Source organism: Corvus kubaryi, unplaced genomic scaffold (genome assembly GCF_017639235.1).
Source record: "Corvus kubaryi isolate FWS band 111438036 unplaced genomic scaffold, C.kubaryi_AGA036_p1.0 37260, whole genome shotgun sequence".
In the NCBI taxonomy this organism is placed as follows: domain Eukaryota; kingdom Metazoa; phylum Chordata; class Aves; order Passeriformes; family Corvidae; genus Corvus; species Corvus kubaryi.
Window position 1 is genome coordinate 3,729,902 of NW_024581077.1, and position 27,805 is coordinate 3,757,706.

The window sequence follows — 27,805 nt, forward strand, 5'->3', positions numbered from 1 at the left end:
CAGCATCTCCTCATTAAGTAATGAGACAGATGGACAGCAAATCCTCTGAGTAAATTGTCTTTGCTGGCACTCACACAAGCTGGGCATGCAGCTTAAACAGCTATGCCCTTCCCCAGCTTCTACTCCAGTAATGCTGTGGCTCCTGTGCTGCACATCCAAGTTCCTGACATGTTAAAGAGTGCTCTTAAACAATATTATGATACAGAGATTGCATTCCACCATCTCTAATGTCATCTCTAGACTGTCAAGAAACCCATCTCTAGAAGTAAATTCATATTACTTCAACCTGTGTCCATGTTTATGAAAACCATTATTTTCAGCTATTCACCTTCCTTTTTTTATAAAAAGCAGTGCAATCTCAGCAAAAGATTAGAGCCCAGGAGAAAAAGAGACAGCACAAAAGACCAGGAAAGCAGAAAATAGAAACAATATGTATTTGCAAATATAGAATTGTCCTGTGAATTCATGACTTTGCCACCAGGCTGACTTCTCTTCTAACTCGGTGTGCAAGGCCTTGGGACTCTCATTATTAACAAATGATCATATTGGACAATTCACAGTCCTAGTGTGCTGTACAGACTTTTCTATTGTAATTCCACAAACTTCAAAACCTTCTTCACAGTTTATTTAACCTAAAGGATTGCTTAACTTTTTATAAATAAATAAATAATCAAGTCTATTAAAGAAATTCAATTTTGCTGTTTGATAGCTGTGGGTACACAAGCTTGACCATCTGGTAATCCTAGCATGAAAAGTAACCTAAATCCCCCTCTGTCTTCTCCAAGGCTCAGACATGCCCTATCAGTCAGCTGAAGGGTTTCCAGATACCCACTGCTCAGTAACACATTCACAGTTCATACAACAAGCCCCAAATCCTGCCGCAGAGGTAAGCAGACACCTGATTCAAGATGTTTTGTTCTGCCTGTCAAGCAGAGAAAACCTCTTTAGCTGAAAGATAATGGCTCATGTGCTGACACAGAAGGATACACAGCAGATTGTTTTTGAAAAAAACTATTCTAGGAGAGAAAAAAATTGAGATAATTGTGTGTTGTATACCATTCCCACCCTCTATATTTTTAAAAGGAAAATTATTCTCTAGAAAGTCTTTCAGCTTTCCATAAGGACATGGAGTACAGATATTCATGGGAAAAGGCACATATTCCTAACACCTTGCTCATGGCTTCACATTTGGAGAGGGAATGCACACTAGTTACTCTAGATAAGTTTCAGAGTAATTCCCTCACCTCTCACCCCTTTCCTTGTCATTGAAGGTAATGTCTGCCTTCCAGAAAAATCACCAATGTCTTCCACAATGTTTTAATCTTGTGTAGTCTGTTCATATATCCTTTTACCCCAGCGCTGGCAGATGAAGACTTTCTTGCTGTTCTCAGTAACACCAGGGCTTACATTTTCTCCTGAACATGACTACTTGGCCATCAGATGGGAGACACTGTCCCAAGGTTGTACAAAACTTGCTTGCAAAGCAGAGAAATCAGTGACTTCTCTGAAGTTAAATCACACACCCAGAGTCACTGTGGATGCCCTCACTGTGAGCACTGTGCAACATGTGTGGCGAAGATTAGACAAGATGAGCAAAGACTGGACAAACATAGTTAAATTGTCTAATCTGTGACCTTTGACTGTGACAGCAGTGGTAATAATAAAATGCCTACAACTACGCTTCTGAAGATTAAAAAAAAAAGAAATGGTTTGAATTAACTCCTCATTATTGGGAAAGAAAGGAAGCTTTCCCTGCATGAATGATGAGCACTATTCCTCTTTTCCTGACTATTGCTTGCAGGGATAGGTACAAAGGGAAACAATACATAGCAGAAAAGCTGTCCCCGGATTTTGGCTGCAGTTGTTTGAATTACTGGAGACAAATCACCGGGAAGGTTTAATCCTGTGGCACCAGCTTCAGTGTAGGTGGAAGAAAGGAGAACTTTGGCATGTATGCAGTTTAAAGAGTGGGAGCATGCTGTGGATCCCCACTTGATGACTTCAAGGAGGGAAAAATATCCTTTGGGTTTGTCTACTTTATGAAATCCATGCTGTGAACCCAGCAGCAGAATCTGACTTTCATAATGCAAAAGAAACTTACAAAGCAAAAGACTTCTATAAAAAATATTGTATACAAGACTAGCATAACTGGGTGATGTCATTAATAAGGCTGATATCACTTCACTTTGTTTCATTTCATTCAATAGATCTTGTGTCTGTGGAAGAAAACCAAGCAGCTGTTTTTACCACGGAGATGATATCTGATAATGATGTTTATTTCATTTATTTATGTGAGGGTGAGGTTCAGACATGATGACAAAAGTCCAGTCTCTACCTTTCCTTATGTGCTGGTTTTGGCTGGTGTAGAATTAATTGTTTTTATAGTGGCTAGAATGGAGCTGTGTTTTGGATTGGTACTGAACACAGGGCTAATAATACAGAGATGTTTTTGTTATTGCTGAACAGGGCTTGCAAAGAGCCAAGGCCTTTTCTGGTTTTTGTGCTGCCACACTGGTGAGGAAGTTGGGTGTGCAGGGGAGCTTGGGAGGAGACACAGCCAGGACAGGCAACCCAAACTGACCAAAGGGATCATACAACATCATGTTCAGTATATAAAGTAGAGAGAAGAAGAAGGAAGGGGGGACATTTGGAGTGAATGTTTTGCATCCCCAAGTCCGTGTTATGCACTGTGGGGCCCTGCTCTGCTGGAGGTGGCTGAACACCAGCCTGCCCACGGGAAGGTGAATTAATTCCTTGTTTGACTTTGCTTGTGTGTGGCTTTTGCCTTCCCTATTAAACTGCCTTTATCTCAATCCATAAGTTTTTAAGTTTTCCAGCTTTCACCCTTCCAATTCTCTCTGAACCGGCTGGTGGGAGAATGAGCGAGCGTCTACATGGAGCTTGGTTCCCAGCTGGAGTTAAACCACACCACCTTAAAACAAACACAGTCTTGTGACCCACAAATGGTATGTGAAAATCACAGACAAAAAAATTGTATTTCATTTCTGGAATACTTTTCTCTGGAAAAAAAAAAAAATCGACAAGCCAAACAAACCAACAAACCCAAATCAAATCACACTCACTGGATTCAATTTACAAATAAGATGCTGTCTCTCCCAGCTCCACTACACAGGCTGCGGAGTTTTACTGAGACCCAAGAAATGGAAGCCAAAACTAATTTTCCTTAAACATTTGGATGAAAACTGCAGCCATTTAAGAACTATTTCAAGAACAGTGCAACTGTATGTGCAGCAGGGCACTCAGGCAATGATGTTAGCTGGACTGTCCCTCCATGTACATCACCCTCAGAGGGTTACAGCTTCACTTCCCCTCTAGTAGCTCATTGCTTTGTCTTTTCTAATTTCTTTTTGTTTGTTTCCTCAGTACGGCAAGGGACTCATCTCCAAAGCCATGACAGGTCCTGAATGTAAGCAGTACTTCTAGTCAAGAAGAAATTATCCTTGTGGCTTAGTTTCCATGTAGCTCCTATACACAGACTACAATAAAAACCAGCTACCACGGACTCCAAATGTTTTCTACCTTTTTCTACTGAAGAGATGTATTGGCTTTGTGTGACAATTTTTTTGTAGTAGAGGCTATGGGGATAGCTTCTATGAAAAGCTGTCAGAAGCTTCCCTCTTGTCCAACAGAGCCAGTGCCAGCCAGCTCCAAGATGGACCCATCAGCGATGGTGGCAGAGCCTCTGGGATAATGTGTTTAAGAAGGGGATAAAACAGCAACTGCAGCCAGAAATAATAATGAGAACATGTGAGAGGAACAGCACTGCAGACCCCAAGGTCAGTGCAGAAGGAGGGGCAGGAGGTGCTCCAGGTGCCAGAGCAGACATTCCCCTGCAGCCCCTGGTGCAGCCCATGGTGAGGCAGCTGTGCCCCTGCAGCCCAGGGAGGACCACAGGGAGGCAGAGATGCACCTGCAGCCCCTGGAGGATCCCATCTGAGAGCAGGTGGATGCCCAAAGGAGGCTGTGACCCTGGGGAAGCTCATGCTGGAGAAGGCTCTGGCAGGAACTGTGGCCCAGTGGAGAGAGGACCCCAAGCTGGAGCAGTCTGTTCCTCAAGGACTGTACCATGTGGAAGAGACCCACGCTGGAGCAGTACATGAAGAAGAGCAGCCCATGGGAAGTAACCACATTGGAGAAGTTTGTTGAGGATTGTCTCCTGTGGGAGGGACCCCACGCTGGAGGAGGGGAAGAATGTGAAGAATCTTTCCCCTGAGGAGGAAGAAGAAGCAGGGACAATGTGTGATGAACTGATCACAGTCCCCACTTCCCACTCCCCATCCCCTTGCCCTGCTGGGTGGGAGGAGGTAGAGAAATCAGGAGTGAAGTTGAGCTCAGGAAGGAGGGAGGGGTGGGAAGCAGGTGTCTTAAGTTTTGATTTTATTTCCCACTATCCTACTCTGCTATCTTTGGTAATAAATTAAACTAATCTTCCCAAGTCAAGTCTATTTTGCCCATGATAGTAATTGGTGAGAAATCTCTCTCTGTCTGTATGTCAACTAAAGAGCTGTTCATCATATGTACTCCTCCCTGTCCAGCTGAGGACAGGAGGGATAAAGTGGCTTGGTGAGCACCTGGTGTCCATCCATGGTCCATCCAACCACAAGAACGTCTTCAATAAGTATTCCTCTGCTAACATAAATCATGTTCATCTGTTCTTAGGTTTGTATTTTAGTGTATTACTGTAAAACTGGTTCTGAAACCAAATCAAAGTTGCTGAAGTACATAATTTGCGTTCATGTGTATCCTAAGACAGGAGGAATCCTAAAATCTTATTAATGACAAGCTATTAGGAGCTACATTACTTAAGATTAAGATACCTAAAATGCTGATTTTCATTAAAGGTAGAATGACCTCAGCTGAAAGGTCAAGGTTATTAGAGCGTATGTTTGGGTTTTCTTTCCAGAAGGTTTAGTATTTAAAAGTACTAAAGCATAATATTAAAGCAATATTAATAAAACAGTGATTAGAATATTAGCAATAATAGCAATGCTTGCAGTAGAAACAGGAACCAAAGCTATTTACAGAGTCTTAAAATCTCACATCCAGAGACAGCATAAATGAGGAAGAAAGACTAACCCTTAGCTGGGAATCCAATTGCTAGTTACTCCATTTCACAATCTCATTTTGGAAGACAAAGTGCCTGAAAAAGCACTAGCTATCCTTACAGAAGTTATCATTGTGGAAAGATACCATCTCCTGTTCCTTTTTGCAGGATGTAATATGTTAAATCACTTGCAAAACAAAACAACACAGGGATAAGCATCTATTTCTTACAAAAGACACTGAGAATCATTTGCACAAAATGAACCTGGACATTTTTCATCAGCAGATCCTAATAAGCAAAGTACATTTCGGATTTCATCCACAGTATCAGCAAAACATCACAGGCAGAAGGAAAAAAATACCATATACCCTGTAACTTTTCTTCCCCATGGATACTGTTTTACAAAATTCTTCTTCAGACACCACTTAGGAGCTTCCTTTTTGCCACATGGTGCATAGTGTAAACTGATGCTCCATCTTTTCACAAGAATATAAACAAACAAATACAAAAGGAGTAAACAGCATCTGCAGGCACCCATACACCATTTCATTGAACTGTGATGCCTGAATCCCATTAAAAGGCCTTAACTGCAGGAATTCACAAAGTCCTCTTTCTGATAGGCAGAGAGGGAGAACCTTCTCATGACAGATCTTGGTTCAAAGAAGGAAACATTTTGTTTACTCTGAGATTTTATAACAACCTAATTGGTTCACTCCCTTTATAGAAGTACAAGTTAAAAAAGAAACCATTCTCTGGTCTGGAAGGGACCTTAAAGATTTTCTAGTTCCAATCCCACTGCCATGGGCAAGGATGCCACTCATTAGGCCAAGTTGCTCAGAGCCCCATCCAATCTGGCTTTGAGCAGTTCCAGGGATGGTGCAGCCACAACTTCTCTGGGCAACCTGTTACCTAATCTTAAACTGAAGAATTTCTTCCAGTATCTAATCTAAACCTATCATCTTTCAGTTTGAAGCCTTTCCCCTTTGTCCTGTTACTACATGTCTTTGTCAGAAGTTGCTTTCCAGCTCTTTTGTAGCTGCTTAAGGTACTCTAAGGTCCTCATGAAGTCTTCTCCAAGCTAAAGAATTCCAATTCTCTCAGCCTGTCTTCAGAGGAGAGCTGCTCCAGCCCTCTGACCACCTTTGTGGACTCCTCTGGACACACTCTAACACATTTGTGTCCTTCTTTTATTTGGGGCCCCAGACCTGGATGCAGCACTAGAGGTAGGGTCTCACAAAAGCAGGGACCTGCTGCCCATGGTGCTCTGGATGCAGCCCAGGACGGGTTGTGTGAAATACAAGGACTGCATGAAATACAAGGATATGAATAGGGTGAAAAGAATATTTTTTCTCCAATACATTTACTCCCAGTGTCAGACTGAGTTGCTGAGTAAAACAATGCTGCCATTTCTAGCATTGCCAAAAGTTTTAATGTTTAAAACAATTCTTGAAGAAATGTAATGAAAAAGATCATCAGAGAGTTAAGATAGGAAGCTACAGATTGGACCAGCTTTACGAAATACAGAAATACAGGCAGTGCTATGTCTTATTGTTGAGTAGTCCTAAATTCATTAAGACAGGCACTTCAATGCATGTGTAAACTTCTTACTTAAAACACCAGTACTGCATGTAAAAGATTCCTTCTTTTATTCTCTGTATTCTCTGGATGATACCGCTCAGACAAAAAACAATTTTTTTCCTTCTTTACACACTCTCATAAGGAAAATTGAAAAGGCTTTAAAAGAAAACCAAACCTAATATCTGTTACAAGGTCTGAGTCATAGCAGAAATTAGTTGAATGGAGCTGCCTTTCAGCCTACCCTACAGCTACCAATTTAAACAATAGACTATTTCAAATGTTGCTTACCTTATAAATGTAGTGTAATTACTCACTCTAAGGAAGATTCAATCTGGCATAAATACTAGGTACACCAGCAAAATCATGTATGAATTGTGCTACTAATAATATTCATCATTCCTAATCCTGTTACGTGCTATTGATGGTTATCACCATCGATTTACTTATCTAGCTAAAACATCTTGTATGAATTGTGATGTAAACTTTTAAACATAAACTTCAAAATGTAACACAAACTAAAAGGGGGAGGAAATCACTGAGATATTTTTATTTTTAAGAAGGAAGAACCTGTGGTCTTGAAAAGGTCAAAAATAGTATTATGAGAAGTGACTGCAAAAACGCTGCCATGTGGTAGCACCATATTATTAATTCAGTGACTCCAGAGCAGACGGGCTTCATTTGCAAAGGAGAAAATCACTTTCTGTCCCTAGCCTGGGCCTCTGAGACTCAACCTCATCAATAAATGTTCTGCTGGCTGCCTCAGGTCTTCAGTGCAACACCAGAGCAAATCCTACACACTTCCACTTATGCCTCAGCAATACCCAGGTCGCACCATTATTTTCAGTGGGAATTTAACAGAGGAAACAATTCTGTTGACGATGTGCAAAATGGGGCAGAGATGTCTCCTTGCTCTCATTTAGCAGTGTTGGTTCAGCAGGTTAACAGGAGCAAGGAGCAGTGGGAAATGGATCTGCACCACTGAAATGAGCAGCTGTGATTCAGAACGTATCAAAGCGACAGCTTGCTTGGGTTAGAAGTTATCATTCCCATGGAGTCAACTCTGTTTATAAATCCTCACTGCTCCTGTTTTCTGGATTAGGAATGCGGAATTACACACACTCTCCATAACAATTAGGCATGTTTGCATTAATAACCATCATAAATAAACCATGAAATCACTCACATTTGGAAGAGAAAGAACTTGAACAAATCCCCTCTGCTGAGAAGACGCAGTTCTGAATACAGCGTGTAGCTACGTTCATCTGTCCTGTTTGTATTACAGTCACATGTGAAATTAATTATGTGAAGCACTATATGTCTATAGCTGAATTACAATGCAAATAAAAAAAAATAGAAAGCATGTTACAGTAATACTCGTGGCTTAAATCAGCAATTTGTTTTATCTAATAGAGCAGGCAAAAGTGTATGAAACAGAATTAATTAAAAGTACTGAAAATTACATATTATAAAGACTTGTGCCTATTTTATAGCAGGTATAGTCTAGGAACTGAAACCTAAGTGCAGCAAGTCAATAGAGCAGATTACATTTATATTTCTGTCCTCTTGGTCCTAGGCTACTCAAAGTGCTGAAATGAGCCTGGTGTAATTAATAGCCATGGACTTCATGGGACACAGGGGCCACTCAGTGCTCTTCTACAAAGGCTTTTTGCAAGAGAAACTTCTTAAATCTGGGGGGAAAATAGCCTTGAGGGCTCTGTAGCATCTGTGGCATTTTTATGTGGTAGGAAGTAGAGAGAGGGTAAAGATTTTCCCCAAGTAATCACTGAAAGATGTTCTAATCCTACAGTAAATTATTGTTAATGTTTTTAGAGCATTTCTTTCCTTACCTACAGGAAAAGTGCATCTTGAATTCTCTGTGAAGAGCTTATTTTAATTTCATGAATACTTCCTCATAAAATTATTATGACCTGGATTCAGACTTGAGGAGCAGTTGGCATTCTTCCCATTGAGTAAAAACTAAGCTGTTATTGTTAGGGGTACCCAACCTTATTTCTACGGGCGTTAATCCATCAGTAAAATGGGTGCTCTGCTAAATGGGTTAGCAGAGCTCTTTATCTCTCTCCACAATTACTATCAACATTTTCTAGAACTGATCTGTACAGTTTATTCATGATAACAGTTTGAGGCCTTGCACTCCATCCAGGTTGTTTCTTCTTCTTCCTCCAGACAAATAATGAGCATTTTCTACTGCTGTCATTTCTTGCAGCAAGTACATTAATCCATTTTCATAGCCCATCTCAACCATCTGGGTGGATGGATTCGGCCGCCCAAATAAAAGTCTCCAACTGAAAAGACTCACAGCTGTTGTCAGTATTCACCACTTGGGTCTCATTTTGACACAACATATTTTTTCTGTTTAGCTACCATTTGAACAGTGTTTTTGCTGATAAAAGGTGATAGAAAGCATCCTGGGAGTACATCACTACAGAAAAAAAGTAATAATTGCTGCTGGGCTATGTAAGGACACAGACCTTGCTGGACCTACAAAAACATGTAATTCCCCTGTGAAGGATTTCTGTTTTCTCTTAATCTCAAAACTGCCTGACTGATCCTAACATTCTTTCCTGTTGATAGAAATGTTACATAAATTACAGTTACCATCCTCTGTGTTAGTTTAACGCCAGAGGCAATTCATTGAAGACTATAAGGATCATAATAGTCTTACTTCTCCTTATTTGGAGAGACATTTTCTGAATGTAGAAGATCAAGTCAAAGTAACTCTAGTGACCTAATGAGAAAGCAGCAAGTGAGCTGAAATACCAGCAGAGGTATTATGGCTCCCAGTTCAACATTTTGGCCTCTTCTGAAGTATGTGTGGATATGTGTGCACAACTGATACCACATTCAAAGAGTTTTAAAAGTTTCCACTGACACACATTTTGCCAGACCTTTGGAAGATTTGGGAAAGTGGGAGAAGATAATTTTTACAAGTATTATTTTTTTACATGGAATGTCAAACCATTTAATCCCCAAACCTGCTGTTATTTTTGCAGAGCATTTTTTTGTACTTTCATGGTTTAAATCATTTCAGTTTACTATTTACACCATGAATGTTTCCTAGTCACATATAAATACATGTTTTGAGGAGGGTTTTTTTACCTTAAGTCATGCCATGAAACTGTGTGATGAAAGAAAGTAGGTTTGTCTGGTTTGGGATTTTTTTTCTCCTCCATATTCCTAAATTTTTGATGTTGACTTTTAATGTCTTCCACACTTCCATAATTTATATGTCTTATTGTATTCAAAAATGCTGTTTGTCCACTGTGATCAGTGGTTAAACCAGTACTGGAGAAAGTAACCAAACCTCTGTCCCTCAGCCTTGGGGAATGCAGGAAAAAACTTTACTCAAGTAACTGAAACTGAGCTACTAATCCCAAACTTCCTTTTCTATTGTTCTCACAGAGAGTGTGAGAGAACCATGGTTTTGTGAAACCTCAGCAAGAAAAGGTTCCAAGATGGAGAGAAGGAGACTAATGCAGGTCTCCCTGTCTTCCTTAAAATGTAAGTTTCCAGAATAATTCACAATAGAAGACGAGGCGTGAAAATGTGTACTAAAGTCATGCGCTATGTACTGCCTTCAGACCATATTTGCTGCTATCTCACAAATTGAACACCACTTGAAAACATCTAAGGGAACAAGTATTGCACAATAGCCTGAGCCAGATCTGACTGTCAGCAACAAGGAAACATAAAATGATTTCTCAGCACCACTCGGATTGTAACTGTTTCAATAATCATCACAAGAAGGACTGTTTTTTCCTAAGGCAAATTCTGCTTTTCCAGGTAGAAACATGTCTTTCTTTGGATGTCTTTATTTTAATGCACTTGCAGTTAGTTCTTCAGAGGCATACAATGAATATCCGATGCACTTTTGGCCTGCCTGTACTCTGAAGTAATTTACACCACCACTCACATTTAATTCATGGTTTTTTGTACTCCTACTGATAGCATATTTTCCTTGGAATCATAGAATCATTAAGGTTGGAAGAGACCTCAAGGATTATCAAGTCCAAGCATTAACCCAGCACTGCCAGGTCCACCAATAAATCATGTCTCTAAGCACCATGTTCACATGTTTCTTGAACATTTCCAGGGATAGTGACACCACCACTTCCCTGGGCAGCCTGTTGCAAAGCCTGAACATGCTTCCAGTGAAGAAATTTTTCTTAATATCCAATCTAATGGTCGGGAATGTATTTTCAACGAGTTGTGGTTATGATAGGTAAGTAAATCTCAGAAGCTGTCTGCCAGATATTTTAATGGGAGAAACAGAAAGATAAACTTCGGCCAAATATATCAGGGATTATAAATTCCCTCAAAGAAATTAAGATGAAAGAGACTCTGTTCCTTGAGTCTAAACCTTCATTTCATAAGGCCTTTCTTGAAGGATAAAATCTCAGCACTGTGTTTATAAGTTTGGGGTTTTTTTCTTTCTGATTACTATTAATACATGAAATACAAAACTGCCATGAATCATCTTACTCATTGACTTATGTCTGGCTAAGAAGAGTAAGAAGGAGCATGAAACTGGAACAATAGAATAACTTATCTAATTTCTACTTTTGAGCCCATATATGAATAACTTATCTAATTTCTACTTTTGAACCCATATATTTGTCACTTTTCCATTTTTTTTCTCCTTTTAAAGTCCTTCCAAACTCTCGGCATCCATTGCATTTTGACACTGGGTTACAGTGATACTTTCAATGATACGTCCTTTCATCAGGCTCAGGAGAATGCCTTTCAGCTTCCCTACATGCCCCTTTGGTGGAATGCGTAGGAAAATTTTGAGACAGGCAGAAAATTTACCTTCTTCACAATGTTTAACACTGCAGCCTCTTAAATCACCCATTTCCTAAAGGAAACAGCCTGAATCTTCTAAATCTCTCATCCTGAAAGCCTTTTTTGCCTCTACTCACTAGTGACCTTCACATAAACAAAAAGCTGATGAATTTTGAGAGAGGTGCAATAGGTTTGTTTTTGCTCTAGGCTGATAACATTTTAGACCTAACAAGTATTTACAGAAGGGGGAAAATACTTCTTCTTATTTGTTTTTAATCTAAACAAGAACTGGTATAATCTGGTAAAGAAAGGAAGAAAACAAAGTAATTTTTTCTCTCCTTGGAAGAAGGAATTAAACACGGCAAAATAAAGTCTTCCCTGATGAACAAGAGTTGAACACTAAAGTAGATTAGTTATTTGAGGGGGCAAGTTGCTGAACATAGGGAAGATCCTATGAAAAACACAGGACAGTGGTTCCCAGATGATGAGGTATTTGAGTAAAGGAGGATTAGACTGGGACTGATTTGCAAAAGGCAAAGGGAAAGAGGAGACAGTGACACAACTCTGGAATGATGAGGAAGGAGAACAGTGGACTGTAAGCCAGACTGGAAGGGAAGGATGGAGACAGATACACTGAAGACACTACTATAGTAGTGGGAAATCACACTGCAATTTGTGTAGGACCAAAATCAGGCCCTATGATTTTCTTGGCCTTTCTGCTATCCTTTGCTTCTAAACAAGATATGCTTATGTATCACTGACATAGCATTGTTCTGCTATTGCATTGCCTTTAACTCACTACGCAAAGGGAAATTCTCACAGGGCACAGCATTGAACTTCTGAGAGGCACGGAAAGGAAAAGAAGGAAAAAAAATGGAAGAAGACCTGGAAGACTTGAAGACAGTAAGGCTAGCCATTTTTTTGAGCTGTGTCTCAAGGTATCCACTAAAAGATGTGCACTGCAAGAGAAACAGAGAGTATTTCAATGAGAAAATATCACTGCAGGGATCAGAGACATAAGAACCATGTTGAAAAGTAGTGATACACAGGTAAGTTTGATGCAAAGCCAGAAACTAGCATCAAATGTCAGCAGTGGAGAGATTGCAAGTGTGAAGAGACAGAACCATGGCAGATGCAATTTAGGCATAATAAAACTGAAATGAGTAAGATCAGAATAAAATAGGAAAGCCCAGAAGTGATTCATTGCTGTTGACAGTCAGCAAGGAGAAAGAAGAGATACTTTGCTGGGCATTTGGGGGTAATAAGGGGGGTTGAGGGGCTATTCTGTCCTGTCAATTACAAGACCAATGACAAGGAACTTTGTCTACTGAAGGTTAAGCAGTCTGTGTAGTCATACAGTTGAAAAAAACATTACTTTATTTCTCCTCTCACACATTCTTTACTGGTTGCACATTGCCTTAATCTGTGTAATACTTGTGGATTTCCTTTTGAAGTCCTTCATGTGCAATGTTATTGGGAGCAAGCTGCTCCCCTTGACACATCTCACCCACATGTTTTTCACCATTTGAACTGCTTTTCCTTTCACTTACCCTTAGCCCCCCTCCTTAGTCCCAAAATTTTGGTTAGTATCTAAATCCTGTGCTAGGGATTAAACTGTGCTTACAGGTAATAACAGTAAAAAATTCATCTTTTAGACAGCCATTGTTTCCTTGTAAGATGCATGGGCCAAGCTTATCAGCTGTGATTGACAAGTGCTCTTGCCAGCTCTGTTGGCAAAATAGCAAGAAAAACCAATGGAGGACACTGAGAAGGTCATGAAGAAACTATGAAATTACTTCTGAAAAGGTAATCAGGAACACCTTATGCACTGGAGAAGACACCCAGAAGTGAATGCTCACACTTCTCTTCCTAACTGATCATTGGGGAAAGTTTTTCTTTCCTCTTTCTCTCTTTTCTCTTTTTTTTTTTTAACTTTTCCAGTAGAGTTGATGTATTCCAACAACTATGGATCAAAAAAAAAAAAATCTTTTTGAATCTTTGTTTCATCATCCTGTGTGAAACCATATCCTGATGGGAGACAATCCATACATTCATGATTTATTAGCTTGTCAAGAAATCTTTAAAACATTTTTCTGTATTAAATACACAACTTCTCCTAAAAACAGAAGACAGCAAACATTCTCCCTTAGCTTAATACTGTTAAAAACAAGTACATAGTAACAAGCTACAGGTTACAATTAAATCCAAGCTCGTCTTTAGGTTGAGAAGTACTACATTTTTGGTGTGAAAAAGAATGAAATAAATATTCACTTAACCATCCAAACTTTTGTGAAATATGATCTCTTTAGAAAATCACATCAACATTTAAATCTAACTGGGAAATTCAAGTCACCTGTTTTGGTCACACAGCTAAGGGTGATTAGATCTTCACAGATTCCCTGGTAACCAGCTTTTAAAAACTTGGTAATTATCTTAAACAGTCTCTGACACTTAAATTGCTTGCTAGTTTACCATGTATTATAGAGACATTGCAAACTTATTGTGGATGTACTGTAGAAATATTCGTTAATTATTACTCAGCAAATATTGCCCTAGGATGCATTAGGGACTCTGTTACTTATATGGACATTTTTTGGTGAATCCCTTGCAGCAGTTCAGGTCTTTCAGAGCCACACCTACACTTCTAGGCTCATGTTCAGTCTTTCTTCTTCTTTCTACCCAAGTGTATCCCTGAGATTATCCCATACTTTTGGGTTCTTTTTAAGGTTTATGATTCAGTCAGCTGTTCACCTGGACAACTGTATGTATCTAATCTCAGGGGATCTGAACTGGTTTCTCATAGAATCATAGAATAGCTTGGGATGGAAGACTCCCTTAAAGAGCATCTGGTTCCAACCACCCTCCCATGGAAGGGACACCTTCCACTAGACCAGATTGCTCAAAGCTCTGTCCAAATTTTCCTTGAACCCTTCCCAGAACGGAGCATCCACATCTTCTCTGAGCAACCTGTGCCAGTGCCTCACCACCCTCTGAGTAAAGAACTTCCTAACATCTGATCTAAATCTCTCCTGTTTTAATTTAAAACCATTCCTCCTTGTTCTCATTTATCTAGATTTACTATCTGATAGGGACCAAGCTCAGATGAAGACCCTGCGCCTCAAGCTAAAAAACTCAACGTGAGTTCTCTCTCTTTTTTTTGTCCTGGCAGCACCTGCCTACACTGTGAAAGCTGCACAGAGCTCAGAAAAGAACCAGACCTTAATACTTAAAGTATGCAGCCCTTAATTTGTTCTCTCTTAATTTTAAAGCAATTTAAAAAAGTAGAACAATCGAACACCATTTAAGTAATGGGCTGATCTACCAGCTGGGCAAGAGAAAAATGTGCTGCAAACAGCTCAGTACAATTGCTCACTGCTTATTTTTTGTATATTAATTAAGTAATTTAGAAGCAAGAACCAAGACAAAAACAAAGGAAAACAAACTGGATGATCTCACAGTCCCATAAGCTCTTGCTCTTGCCTCATCTCCAGGGCATCTTGGCTGACCCTTCATAACAGCTTGTTCCTCCTCCCAACATTTTTATGTATGCCTTCTATTCCATGCAAAAGGAAAGGAGAGAAAAAGATGCCTGACCAGCATTAAAAATCCCATCTTTCCTGCTTGGAAGGACAGGATTAATTTTACCAGATGGAAATGTCTATAAGAGCGAGACAGACCTACATCTCAGCTAGTCACCTAAGCTTTTTCTGGCAAATGGAGAGAAACTGGCACTTTCAGGACACAATTAATCTCATCCCCATGTAGATATCTAAACTAGGTCATATGAATCATGCCTTAGAAGAGACAATTCCTCTATACTGACACTAAAGGGAGCCTTAAATCACTAGATATAGATGTTTACATTGGTTATGTCTAAAGTTAAGTCAGCTGGATGCCACCTGAGCTCATTAGATAGATTTCTTGCTTTAGAGGCAAAATGCGTTATTTTCATCTTTTGGTTTCCACACATGGCTAGAAACAAGCATGTGGCCTTTGTGTCACTGTTTTTAATAGCCCAAGCATTACAAGAGATGTATGAATGTATCATGTGATTCACTACAAAAGCAGGTTTTCATAAGAAATTAATAAAATCACAAAAGCACATAGCACAGAGCGTATGAAAGTACTGATCAGCCCTCCCAACACCTTCTCAGGAAGAATTCAGGTTCTTGATTTCACAGATCATCTAGTAAAATTGAAATAATCTTTCAAAGTCTTAACATTTCCCTTTTCTAGAAGAATTATGCAGTATGATTTCATTTCTAATAAAATCACATTTCATATAATGTCCAGTCAGTCAGTTGCTAGCTGATATCATAATAATCTAAGGATATAAAGGAGACCAAAGGGCACTGAGTACCCAGAAGCGTATCTGCTGCTTTTCAGCCACTGGAGATGCTGCAATACAAGAAACCATCTCTTCCATACCAGATTTGTTTCACTCACAATTCATTCACTTTTCCATTTTAACCAGGAAATTCCTATTTTGTGAGAAGTTCGACCCTTCAAGACTTCCTGACTTTTTCTTAGGGGTCAACTAGAGATAGATTTCTAAATAGGAATTTAAACAAGGACTAGGTTTAAAGAGATTCAGGAATTTCTACTGTGCTAGTCATGGCTAATTAGCCAAGCACTTAGCATGGAGCTGCTGGTAAAATAGATACTAATTTCGGAAGGAAAGAAATACACATAATGCTAAATCAATGGAAAACAGATACTGTCAAGGTAAATATCATCATACCTTTTTTCAGATGAGATTATAAATTTGGCTGACACTGGTAAAAACATTGGTATAATATGCTTAGACTTCTATAAATCATTTAACCCAGCAATTCATGACATTTTATTAATAAAAAAAAAAGAATGGCACACATTAAATGGATTTAAAAGTATCTAATTGACAGGATTTAGCATGTAACTACAAATGGGTTGACCACCTGTGTTTGGCAAGATCCTCAAGAACTGATCCTGGCCCTATGCTTTTCAAATGCTGACCAACATGGGAGAAAATTCAGTCACTTACTGCTGTCCATTTTTAGCAATGACAGAAATGAGGTATTGTGGCAAACAGCACAGAAGACAGGTCACTGGTACAGGTCAATGTAATTTTTAACACAGACAGCAATAAAGTCCTGACTCTGGGAATAGAGCAACTCTTCCTTACTGGCACTTTCCAGAGAGGTCCAGTGTGAAGCAGATGGCAATCCTGCTGGATATGGGGCAGGACATGAATGCCCGGCATAGCCATGTGGCTAAAGGAGCCACTGTAACCCCGAACATGCACACAGTAACTTTTGTGGGAGTCAGGACATTCATTACTTCTGCACAGGGCTGCAACTGCTCTGAGGCTCCATGCAGCTGTGGCAGGCACAGCTCAGCATTCCTGCTGGAAAACCAGGGAGAGCTCAAAGAGTGGTCATGAGACAGATGAAAACTCTGACAACCATGCCTTGCAGTAAGAGATGCCAGGAGCCCAGTGTATTTACTTAATCAAAGAGATGATTAGATGATGTCTTTACTGTAGCCCAGAGCTACTGACAGGGACACAACCCTTTGTAGTAGGCTCCTCAGTCCAGCAGATTAAGAGGCAAAAAATTGAAAGGCACTCAAAGCTGGAAGCTGAGACTAGATTAATTCAGACGAGAAATATGGCACATGCCTCTAGAAGACTAATTAACCCCTGGAATAATACATTTGTAAAGGTGTGAGAGGTTCTGATCATCAGAAATTATTCAACAGAAACAGAATGTTTTTCTAATAGGTAGGGCAGGTGTCAAGAGATGGATCCTTCCTCCAAAAGCTCATATTAGTTATACAGTCTGCTCTGACAAACTAGATTAAGTGTGATTGTTCTACCCAACTTGAAAACTTGTCCACTTGATTTTGTTTGCAAAGGAAAACTGAAGTTTTGAAAACAAATCTGAGCAGGCTGAAAATCCTGTCCAAAATATCTGCAAATATGCGTGAACCTTCTATAATATTTCTCTTCATCTGTTCTGCAACTTGGATGAAAATGCTTTTCTGAATTTTACTTCTCCAGTTAATCTTCTTTTTCAAAAGTTTTTATGAACCTTGTGCTATCAAAGGCAGGAAAGCCTTTCTAACGATTTCTCTGCAGAGATTCCTGTTTGAAATTTCAGAGGTTTGCTTCTTTGGTGAGTGTGAAACCAAAAAAATATTTTGCTTTATGGGATTCAGATTTTGTTTTACTTGTCTTCCCAGAAAAAGTCTCAAAGCTACTCAGTTATCAGGAGAATTTATACTATTTCAAACACTTAGATCTGTCTGGAGTAGAAAATGAAAAATCAGCCACTTCTTCTTCCTCCTCATCTGAGAAACTGGTGATGGCTATGGCTTTAATAATATGGTTTTTTTCATTCTGTAATTTCTGTATTAGCCATTAATCTGTAGCTATCAAACTGACATGTGAACACAGGTGGAATGCAGACTGCCTGCACTGAATGTGTTCCAGAGTTCATTTCTTTGGTGTGAGTCCACAAGAGAAAAAAAATATCAGTTCTCCTTTTGGAATCTTCTTTTGCAGCTTCACTTGCAAAAGACACTTTCCTTGTCTCCAACCATCTGTAAAGATACCATGGAAGGAAAGGAATGGGGGCTTCCCCTTCTGAAAACGGATACAAGCATTTCTTGCATTCATCCCATACCAAAAACGTGGAACCAAACCATCTCAGAATGTCCAAAATGTATATATACAGCCACTAGCAGTGGCATTAAGAGAGGGCACATCAGTGAAGGCTACCCTGGAAAACAGAACCTGCCACTTAACCACACCGCTCTCTTCATTCCATCTTAGCGCCAACAAATGGGACAGGAAAAACAGATGAAGTTGAAAGTCAATGTAGATAGAAGATAACCAGGAGAGATTTCTGGGCTGCCTTTAATTGTGGCAAGGTATTGTCAACTCCATCCACCACTGATTAATGGTCTCCTGCGCTCCTCCCCATCCACGTAATAGGATCAACAGGGTTTCCCAAAAAAAAGAAAACTTACTTTTGCCTGGGACCACTGCATTTTGTAGGCAGCATTGCAATCAGGACTGCTGATCTAATTTCTATGCAATCTCATAAAAATCACACAAACACTGGCATCTTAAGCACACAGGGCAAGCCCATCAGCAGTGATTTAATGGTAGAGGATTTAACTCTTCATCATTTTTATGTAAACATAAAACGTCACATATAGACATGATATTATATTCTAGTTCCTTGCACATATTTAAAACCCAAGAAATTTAAATACTTTTGCAGTCCTAGATCTTTTCTAAGTCTCCTCTAACAAAAAGGCCAATTATGTATCTCTGATAGGAATAGCTCATTAGATAATCTCTAATGAGTCCACATGAAGATGGGAGACACAAAATAGAACTGAAGTATTTTTCTCAGTATTATTATCTATCCAGAAATTTCTGAATGAAGAAATCAGTGACTAGCTTCTGCACCTTCCATCCACTATTTTTGTGACTAACTCTTCTAACTTTAGATGAGTGCCCCTTATCCCAATAGCAAAATATTCCTATTTGTTCAGAGTTCATAAAGAATTCTTAGTAGTGGATTTAATTCCTTACACTGTGCTTGTCATTTTAGCATCTCTGTACCTATTCACACATTTGCAATGGCCTTTAAGGGAATATTATTTTAGTCCATGGGTTAAATATAGTCCCAGTCTTATCATATCTAGAAAACCAGAGCTGCTGCTGTGTTATTAATCTACTCTAATTACCTCTTCCATTCATAACTTGTTATGGTCATGTATTGTAAATCAGCACTTGAAGCTGGGAGGAGAGGTAAAGTATATACTTAGGTATTATAAATGCTTACAGATCTCCCCAAGTTTGATTTCAAAAGTGGAAAAATCAATCTTCAACATTCAAACAATGTACTTCTTACTCAAGACAGAACTATTGCTTGAACAGTATGAGACTAAATTCAGATTTCCTGATGAGTTCCTCTTAATGTCACTGGTGTGATTGCAAAAACTGGCCGTAAATGAGAACTTTACCTTTCTGTGAATCATAAGCACTGCTAGTACTGCAAGCTACCAAAAGGAAGGAATGCTGTGTTGTTAATGTCATAATTTTGAGAGACCTTTCTCTGTAGAAGTTGGTCCAAGAATTCACTAACTCCTTTTTTCACAATGAGTTATGACTTCCCTAAAATTCCATCTTTGTCTAGAGAAAGGATGACAACAATACAAACAGCTCAGCTGGCTGTAGCTCTTGAGGCTAGATCCCACAGGTGTTACACACATCCCTTAGAAAGTTCAAGATCTTGCTTATTTTACAGCCTAGGCAAACATTTCATAAGAAAATGAAAATATATATTACAGAAATGCAACTATATATTCACAACCTATATAGTATTATCCTTTTCCTTATCCTCAAACCTCTCGAGGTGGAAATTCCACACCAGCTTTGTTTGCTTTCTAGTACTAACACACATTTTGCCTTGCTATCCTAAGGTAGCAGAGGAACTGTACTTTGACCTGCCACTTGTAGTTATGTCTCTGAAGTTATGAGTAAAGTAAGTCAGACTGTCAGACATAATCAGAACTACAAAAAGGAGTAAACTCAAATAAAGTTGCTCATGAGTCAATTCTTAATTACATTAGGAAAACTGAGAAACCAATCTTTCCTGCTTACTCCTTTTAAAATGCTACATCAAAGCCATTCCTATGGCTTTTGAACTGTTCCTCACTTCAATGAGAAGTGCTAGATGACGGCGCATGATTGAACATTTAAAGGAGAAAAATATACATAAGAAACCAAGGATCATGTTTGGAAGTCTGTGAGAGCTTGCAGTCCTTTCTCACTTCATCCTGTCTTTGCAAAGAATACCATAAGAGCACAGCAGGACATATTTTGGCAATACAGGCCCAAGTCTGAAAGACCCATAAGCTCTTTTCCTTTGGAAGACCAAAACAACTCTTGGTACAGATGGCAAAATATGGGATATCTATAACTTAATTATGTAACTATATCATTAATACATACTGGCAGAGAGGAAGAATTACACCTGTGTGTAAAAATGTAGATGGAAGTCAGAAGTTCAGTTGTCATTTGTGACATTTTATAGCTTTGAATGAAACTTTTTGCTACTTGTTATTACGATTCCTCTGCCTTTATTGTTAATCCTTGACTTAGGTTGCAGTTGGAAACTTCTAGGTTAAAAGAATTATTTATATTTTTGCAGTGCATGCGGAAAAAGAGGCTGAACACAGAAAGGTGATGTGATTAAAGGATTCCAGCTCCCAACACCCTCCACAGGCCCTGGCTGTGCTCCATTCCTACCCCAACAGGTCCCCTTCATCATCCAAGACCCTCAAAAAGTGACAACTCATAGGTTAACATTTCAGTTACAAATCACATCACGGTAATTGTTTGACACAGGCATAATCTTTAAGCTACACAGTTTTAGATAACATAGTTAGCCCACAGTTAGCAGTCACAACCAAAAAAAGCTCTTAGTTAACACAGTGTTCAGGCAGGAGCTCAGTTCTGTGAGGTGCCAAGTGTACCCATTAACATGAGGACAGCCTTAAACTCCTGCTGGAGTAACTCTGAACCTGCTGGGAAGCCTTTGGCACCTCAAAGAGTCAGGATCTGAATTCATAACATTCTTTACATGAAGCTCTGACGACCCCAAAACCAGTGCTGAGTGCTGCTGAGAAGAAGATGTTTCAAGGTGAGAGAGCCCAACACTCACATCTAGTTCTGTGCTGAAGTACAAAAGGAAGACTTCAGCTCTGCTACCCAAATTCGCAGAAGCACCAGCTGTGCCTCCAGTAAGACCCTCAAACTTTCAGCCAAAAATAGCAGTCCAGATTCACAATAAAATCTGTCAGAACTACACAGAGAGTTCACCAAGGCAAGAGGAAGGCAAAACTCCTACAAACTTTTAAGAAAAGCCAGACCAAATCCATAAAATTTTTAGAGCTTAGGTCAGACTATGGAACCTAAATATTCACAATGTTAGCCGTAGTTTTACAAGAAATTGCTAATACTGAGGGAATTTAAAATACTTGCCTAAACCAAGAACAGAAAGGTTTTAATAGCAACCTCTAAAAATCTCTTGCATATAAATAAAATATTTTCAATACACAGTGGACACAATTAAAACAACAAACACTTGACACTAGGCAGCCCCCTGCCATAGTTAGCCTGTGGTCCCAAGATTTACTCATGCTGAAAATACAACAAGATATTTAACTACTGCATATAGCAGGAGTTCACTTTTTCAGGCACACTGCACATTTCTACAAGAGCACTTCTGATTTTGGAGGCACTGCTTTCAGATTTTAATTCCTTGACTTCTCAGCTCATTTTTGGTTTCTTCCACTGAGGTACAAAATTGTGCATACACAAGAGAGCAAGGAAGAGATCAGACCAAAACGTAGAATTTTCATAACACTGTATGTGGTAAACAGATAATAGTTAGCAATAGTTATTTTTCCTTTTTTTTTTTTTTTTTTAATAACTCAAAATGTAGGTCCAGAGAAACTTTGATAGACATTTTGCTTATAACTTCTCAGACATCTTTTTTCCTATTTTAACCAGTGCTCAGGCAGGAAGGAATAAGCATCCACATAGGCAGGTATGTGTTCACAGTCAGTACTGTTCTTTAGTCAGCTGTAAAAATGGGTTTTGGTTAAGAATGCACGGAGTAGACCTCTCTTTCTTTTGATAAGTCTGCACATGCCAACCAAGTTCACATGGGCAGTCTCATACAGACTGGCAATCAAGAAGTGAGAGTCCTACCTTGAACTTGAAAAATCTGCTTGCTCTAAAGCCATAGCGCACAGCTGCCATCAGAAACAGACCCAATTGCTTTCCTTTTTCATTTTCCAGGCCAAGCAAACCTATTTCCCGTTACAGCCTGTACTTACAGTTTTATTCTATCTTATGACTTAAAGGCTAAAATATTTGAACACCACTAGGATTTTTCCACCCATAAAGGGGGAAAATGCAAAACACAAAACAGATGTTTTATAATGTATTTAATTTATTTTGGCCACCCATAGAGCTGTGGCTTATGTTAGTGCCAACCAAGTTAAAAGCAACAGAGTTCATCAGAAACACTATGTAACATATTGTACAGTGACCAGGCATAGGGAGCACCTTTTCCATAAACTCCTATTTATTAAGCAAACTTCAATGTCAGAAAAAGAAAGCAGGAATTACTGAAAGTGCAAGTGGTGCTGCCATACTTGAGCAGTTCCTGGGGGGATTTGCAAAGCTTGTGCTGCTTTCCTACATTATTGTAGCCTAATGCAGAGCTTGGAAAATAGATGATCAAAGTATCCACTGGAAGTGGATGAGTTTACTGAAAGTAGAACATCTAGAGGTAACAGCCTCAGAATAATATCATGTAAATAGCAGATACTGTATAATAAGCAATTGTGTCAGAAATACTCAACAGCTGAAGTTCCAACAAAGTAAAACTCTCTTGTCCAAACAATTGCCAGACTTCTACTGGTACAAACCTCTCACTTTTTTCTGTGTCTATGAATGGGAACAAAGACATTTCACAAGTTAAACCCAAGGGACTTCTAACAGTTGCTGAGGTACTTATTGACAAGGTATCTTGTGGAAATGACAGTAAAATAGTCATTGAAATTTTCCCTGTACCTATTCTTATTTAAACTGAGAAATCACATCTCAGCAACAGCCCCACTTTAACAGATCTTCAGTACAGTACTACAGGCTGAAGGACAAAATGAGCAATAAAGAATGGTTGGTCTCAAAACATTTCTATATTGACAATTTACTGCATAGATCACAGGGAATATAAAACGGATAAAATTTACTAACAAAAACGTTATAGGAAAGCATAAGGAAAGGATAATGTATGTATTTAGGAAGACAGAATGGCATTCGAAGTTTTAACTTGTATTTTTTGGCTTGTTATTGGCAGACTTAAAGAATTCCTCTTTAGAAGTGGATCATAATTGCAAAAGTTAATTAGAAAGTAACACAATGTGAAAGCTTAGCAATTTAGTACGGCAAACAACAGTACAGACTTTGAGCAAGAACATGGGAGCAGGTTCTTAGAATGTGAAGTTTTAATGAAAAATACTTTTTAAATCAAATAACAACAAATATTTTGACCTAATAAATAAATATGAAGCACATTATTATCAACCAACAGAAAACTCACTTTAATTCAGAGGCATGCTAAAGCAATTTGAAAGCAAAAAATCCTTTGCAATTATTTATGCAGGTAAAACTGCTCTAACTATTATTATCTATCACTTGCCAGTGCTTTCCTTCCCAGACAGACACACTCATATGAACTTGAAAAAGCCAGAACGCCAAAAGTGCCTCCCCAATATGTTGGCTAAGGACTGTAATTCATTTAAATTATGCAACTGGATTCCCACAGCTGGCCGACAGCTTGGCTGAGAGCTCGATTCAATGCCAGTGAACCTGTCTGCTAATATTGTCCTACTTGCAGAGAAGGTAATATATCCAGCAACTTATATTGAAGTTCTGACTCTAATTAACAGAGCAAGCAAATGTTGACATTAGTGACAAATGCTGCTTAATAGTCACTGTGAGACCAGTGCAGCCAGCTGGCATTTTCCTGTAGCATTTTGCAGTAATAATCCTTTCTGTATTTCTTAGGACATTGCTTACAATTTGTTTTTAAGCCTTTTGGTTCAGGTTAGAAACAAATCGGCACAAAAACCAACCCAGATAGCAGCAGCAAGACTCCCAGCTTTCAGACAAGTAATCAACAAGAAAGCATGCAAGCAGCATCCCTGGAAGGATGCAGGGGGGATCCGACTATAGGAATTCTTATCCTATATAAAGCTATGTAGCCTTGCACAAATAGCCTTTGGCATCTTGTCTCTGGCCTACCTGGACAGTATCAAAACATGTTTATCAGACCATACAAACCCAGAACCTGAACCGCAAGCAGTTAAAAACTGAAGGTCGCTAAACTGCAAAATTCAAACATGCTTCTATGCTTTAGCCACATAGACAACAATGAAACAAAGCCTCCACAACCACCTGTAATAATATGCCTGTTCAGCCAGCAATTCCAAAGTACTCAGCAACACAAGGTAGACATTTTCTGCAGCTGGTTTTACATGTACATTCCTGACAAATTGTTGTCTCATCCCCTCTTACCTTCACATTAGTCCGGAGTGCACAGTAACATGCAAAAAACATTGCAGTAAACAAGGAGCATATGGACCAGTATTCAGCGTCTCTGCTCTGCACAAACGGTACACACACGATCCCGAGCATGTGCTACTAAGGAGCATCCGTTCCCTCTGTCAGTTTGAAAATGCATTGATCTCTGTTTTTCTGACTACAAAAAGACATGTCTTGAAGGCACAGAGTGAAAGCTACATATCTCTTCAGCAACCATATATAGAAACATGCCCAGTAATTTCAATTAGCAGAGAATTCAGCATCTGAAACTTGGACCTCAGTTGCTTTTCCTTCCAGCATTTTAAATTCAGGGGGGAAAAAGGAGGGGGAACTCACCCAGAGGGGAAAGGTGAGGAATTAAAACGTAAGCAGTGAGTTACTTATATTTCCCCCTGGCTTTGATGTTTTCCTATTCAATATTTTACAAACGTTACACACAGAAAAATGAGGAAAGGTTTCTCTTCCAAGTCTCAAATTTACGGTAGATTCTGCACTGCTTCTGTCTGCTCTTGTTAAAGATGCAGCATCCCTTTTAACAAAGACAACGTCATCAATTATGACAGATTCAACATGTTCTACTTACAAATACAGTCTCTGATTAAGGACAATGGCTGGCTGGCTTATTAACATTTCCTCAAATGCAAGTTCAGTCCCCTGTGCTAATCTATTTTTAAATAAAAAGTCCCACCTACTCCTTCCCTCTCATTTAATAAAAATGCAGCGGACTAGCTCTAAAGATCCTGAATTGCATTGTGCTCCCAGCTCAGGCACTGGACCTTGCTTTCAAACTGTTCTCTTGCTTGCTTGGGATTAGAAACACAGAGAAAAATTAAAATGAAAGCAGAAAAATCCTGGAAGAAGTCTGTGCCCTCACATTTGTAACTACATATTCTGAATTCAAAATGCTCCAATATCTTCCAGAAGGAGGGAACTCAGAACCTAGCCAGAAGGCAAAGCTTTAATTCACAAGCACAAAAATAAAATCAAACCACTTCTCTCACTCCTGTCAACTGCTGGGATGCTGCGAATTAACTGATTGTTTACTGGGCTGCAGGGACACAAAGTCAAAGATTCAACTCTGTTTATAGCACCGGAAACCACTGATATCAGTACTGAATTATGAAGTAATCTCCAGGAATAAAACCAGAAAAGAGCTTTTTTTTTTTTTCCACTGCAGCAGATACTGTGGGAGGAAACGAGTGGAAGAGGCTTTACTACCTCCTTCTCTATCAGCACAGAGCAATTTGCGTAGGATAAGCATAACTTAATAGAAATATCTGCAGTGACTTGTAGAATTTCTTTAAATGTTTTATGTAAACCCCCTTGGAAATCTGCAGAAACACTGAAGTCTTAACCAAATCAGTGGGTATCTTTCTGTGGGCAATGGGGTGAGGAAGCTTAAACAGAAGGGTGTGCATTTAAAAAAGAGTAAGGGGGAGGGGAAAAGACAGCAAGGTTTTTTTCAACATCTTCCTAAAGACAAGCTCTCAGAAACGGTCGTCAACTCCAAGAGAACAGCTATTTTTAGCTTGTCATTGTTTGTGCCTTTTTTTAGGAACGAAAAAGACAGTCGTGTTTAAAGCTAGATATTGCTCTCCTACGTAGCCCAAGACAGCTACTTAATTTGATCCCCAGCTCCATCTGTCATACAAATTAAGTAATTAGTAATCACAGCCTTCTTTGGCACAAACAATGACTTCCACAACAAAAGAGATGAACCCTCGTTTTAAATCTAATTCTGTGATTTTTGTTAGTAATGAAACTGGGGTCTAGATGCCATAGTTCAAAAAGCTGGAGTATCCCAAACTAATGGTGTTTCAGACTTCAGCTGCAGCAATATCCATCAAATAAGCTAAAACATAGCAATGTGTTGCGCAGCAAAAGCATGAGAGAATTATTTGATACATTTTTTGTCACTCTTCAAGTGAATAGAAAGTGGAAGGAATCATGGTTTATTTGGCAGTACCGTACACTAAAAAATTAAAATTAAGTATCTTAGTCATTGAAAAAATATCACCGATCTTGGGGAATTCTGATCCAAAGAGAAATGCAACTCAATAGCAAAGATGAAAAGATGCACAGTCCTGAGAAGTGAGGCAAGGTTCAGGCAAGCATGTAGCTGCATATGAAAATCAAATTCAAGCTTTCTTTCTGCCAAAGGAATTGCACGAGTTTTCAGTCAGCAAAGTCTTTGAAACAACTTTCTTTTTCTCAATCCTAAAAAAGTCAATGGTTTTGAGTTTAAGCAAAAAAACCCAACATGGGGAAAACCTCACTAAAAGAAAGCAAGGCTGCCGAATGACAGAATTCCTGAGCGATTACCTGGATATAAAACTTCAGACTCATTTAGGAAAACAAGAAGTAATGCAGTCCCAAAGTCTTCACTCAGAAGAACTCCCATGACTCCTGATCATCTAAGAGGAAAAATTATCTAGGAAATGACAGACTGACCCTCACAGTACTGTAAGTGAAAAGGGAGGAGAGACCCCCATGCATACGGTTGTTGCCTCCTGTAATAACTGTGGGGCATGTGAGAATTTGCCAGACAATTGAGACCTCTGTACCAGCTGACAAGGTATTACTTTGTTAGCAGACCAACCCAAAACATTTATCAGGAGCTACTTCAGGTAATCTACACAAGCAGATCCCTGCAGGGCTTGTTAACCTCTGCCAAGACATTTCTTATCACAGCAGCCTAATTGTTAAAGAAAGCACTGTCATCAAGGACACACAGTATTTTATGATGACTAAACGGCTACTCAAAAGCATCACATATTGGTGATATTTACAGGTAAAGATATAGAGTCAATAAAAATGAGTGGGGAAAAAGCCCTGCCTGAGTCATCCAGACATGCCAAAACCAGCAGAACATTTGAAGTGCTCAGGGGCTCTTTAAACAGGTGACAATAGGGAAAAACCCCAGAAATGAAAGAAGTTATTCCATAAAAAAAAAAAAGAGGTTAAGAATAAAACCAGTGGAGAGACAGTACTCCAAAGGAGCCATACTACAGACCCTCTTTAAAAAGACACTCAGCTGGTGACCTCAATATTCTTAGATAACAGAAACTGGAGCCACTACCTTGAGCTGTGAAATTCCATTGTTACTCTTTGCTGCTGTGCCTTCAGAAGGGCAGAAGGGAGCACTTGGAAGGAAACCCTGGTTGTCTGCAGAGTTTCAAAGA

The 27,805-nt window shown here is 39.2% G+C and overlaps 1 protein-coding gene and 1 long non-coding RNA gene across 18 annotated transcripts in view; one reads left to right on the top strand and one right to left on the bottom strand.

The window, feature by feature from the left end:
• The window catches only part of DLG2 (discs large MAGUK scaffold protein 2), a 998,396-nt gene that overhangs the window by 709,910 nt on the left and 260,681 nt on the right, over positions 1-27,805 (bottom strand). Inside the window, exon 1 of one of the 17 annotated variants that reach the window (XM_042024073.1) lies at positions 24,597-25,468. The exons of 15 other annotated variants lie outside the window; for them this stretch is intronic. In XM_042024073.1, the coding sequence (XP_041880007.1) occupies positions 24,597-24,716 (120 nt within the window). In that variant the 5' untranslated portion in view covers positions 24,717-25,468. Of the gene's footprint in view, positions 1-24,596; positions 25,469-27,805 lie in introns of those variants that run through there. One more of the 17 variants, XM_042024077.1, reaches the window with a different exon arrangement.
• LOC121662675 lies at positions 4,094-27,277 on the top strand. Its single transcript, XR_006015373.1, has 3 exons — positions 4,094-4,214; positions 26,194-26,197; positions 27,268-27,277. It is a non-coding gene; the product is annotated as an uncharacterized LOC121662675 (long non-coding RNA).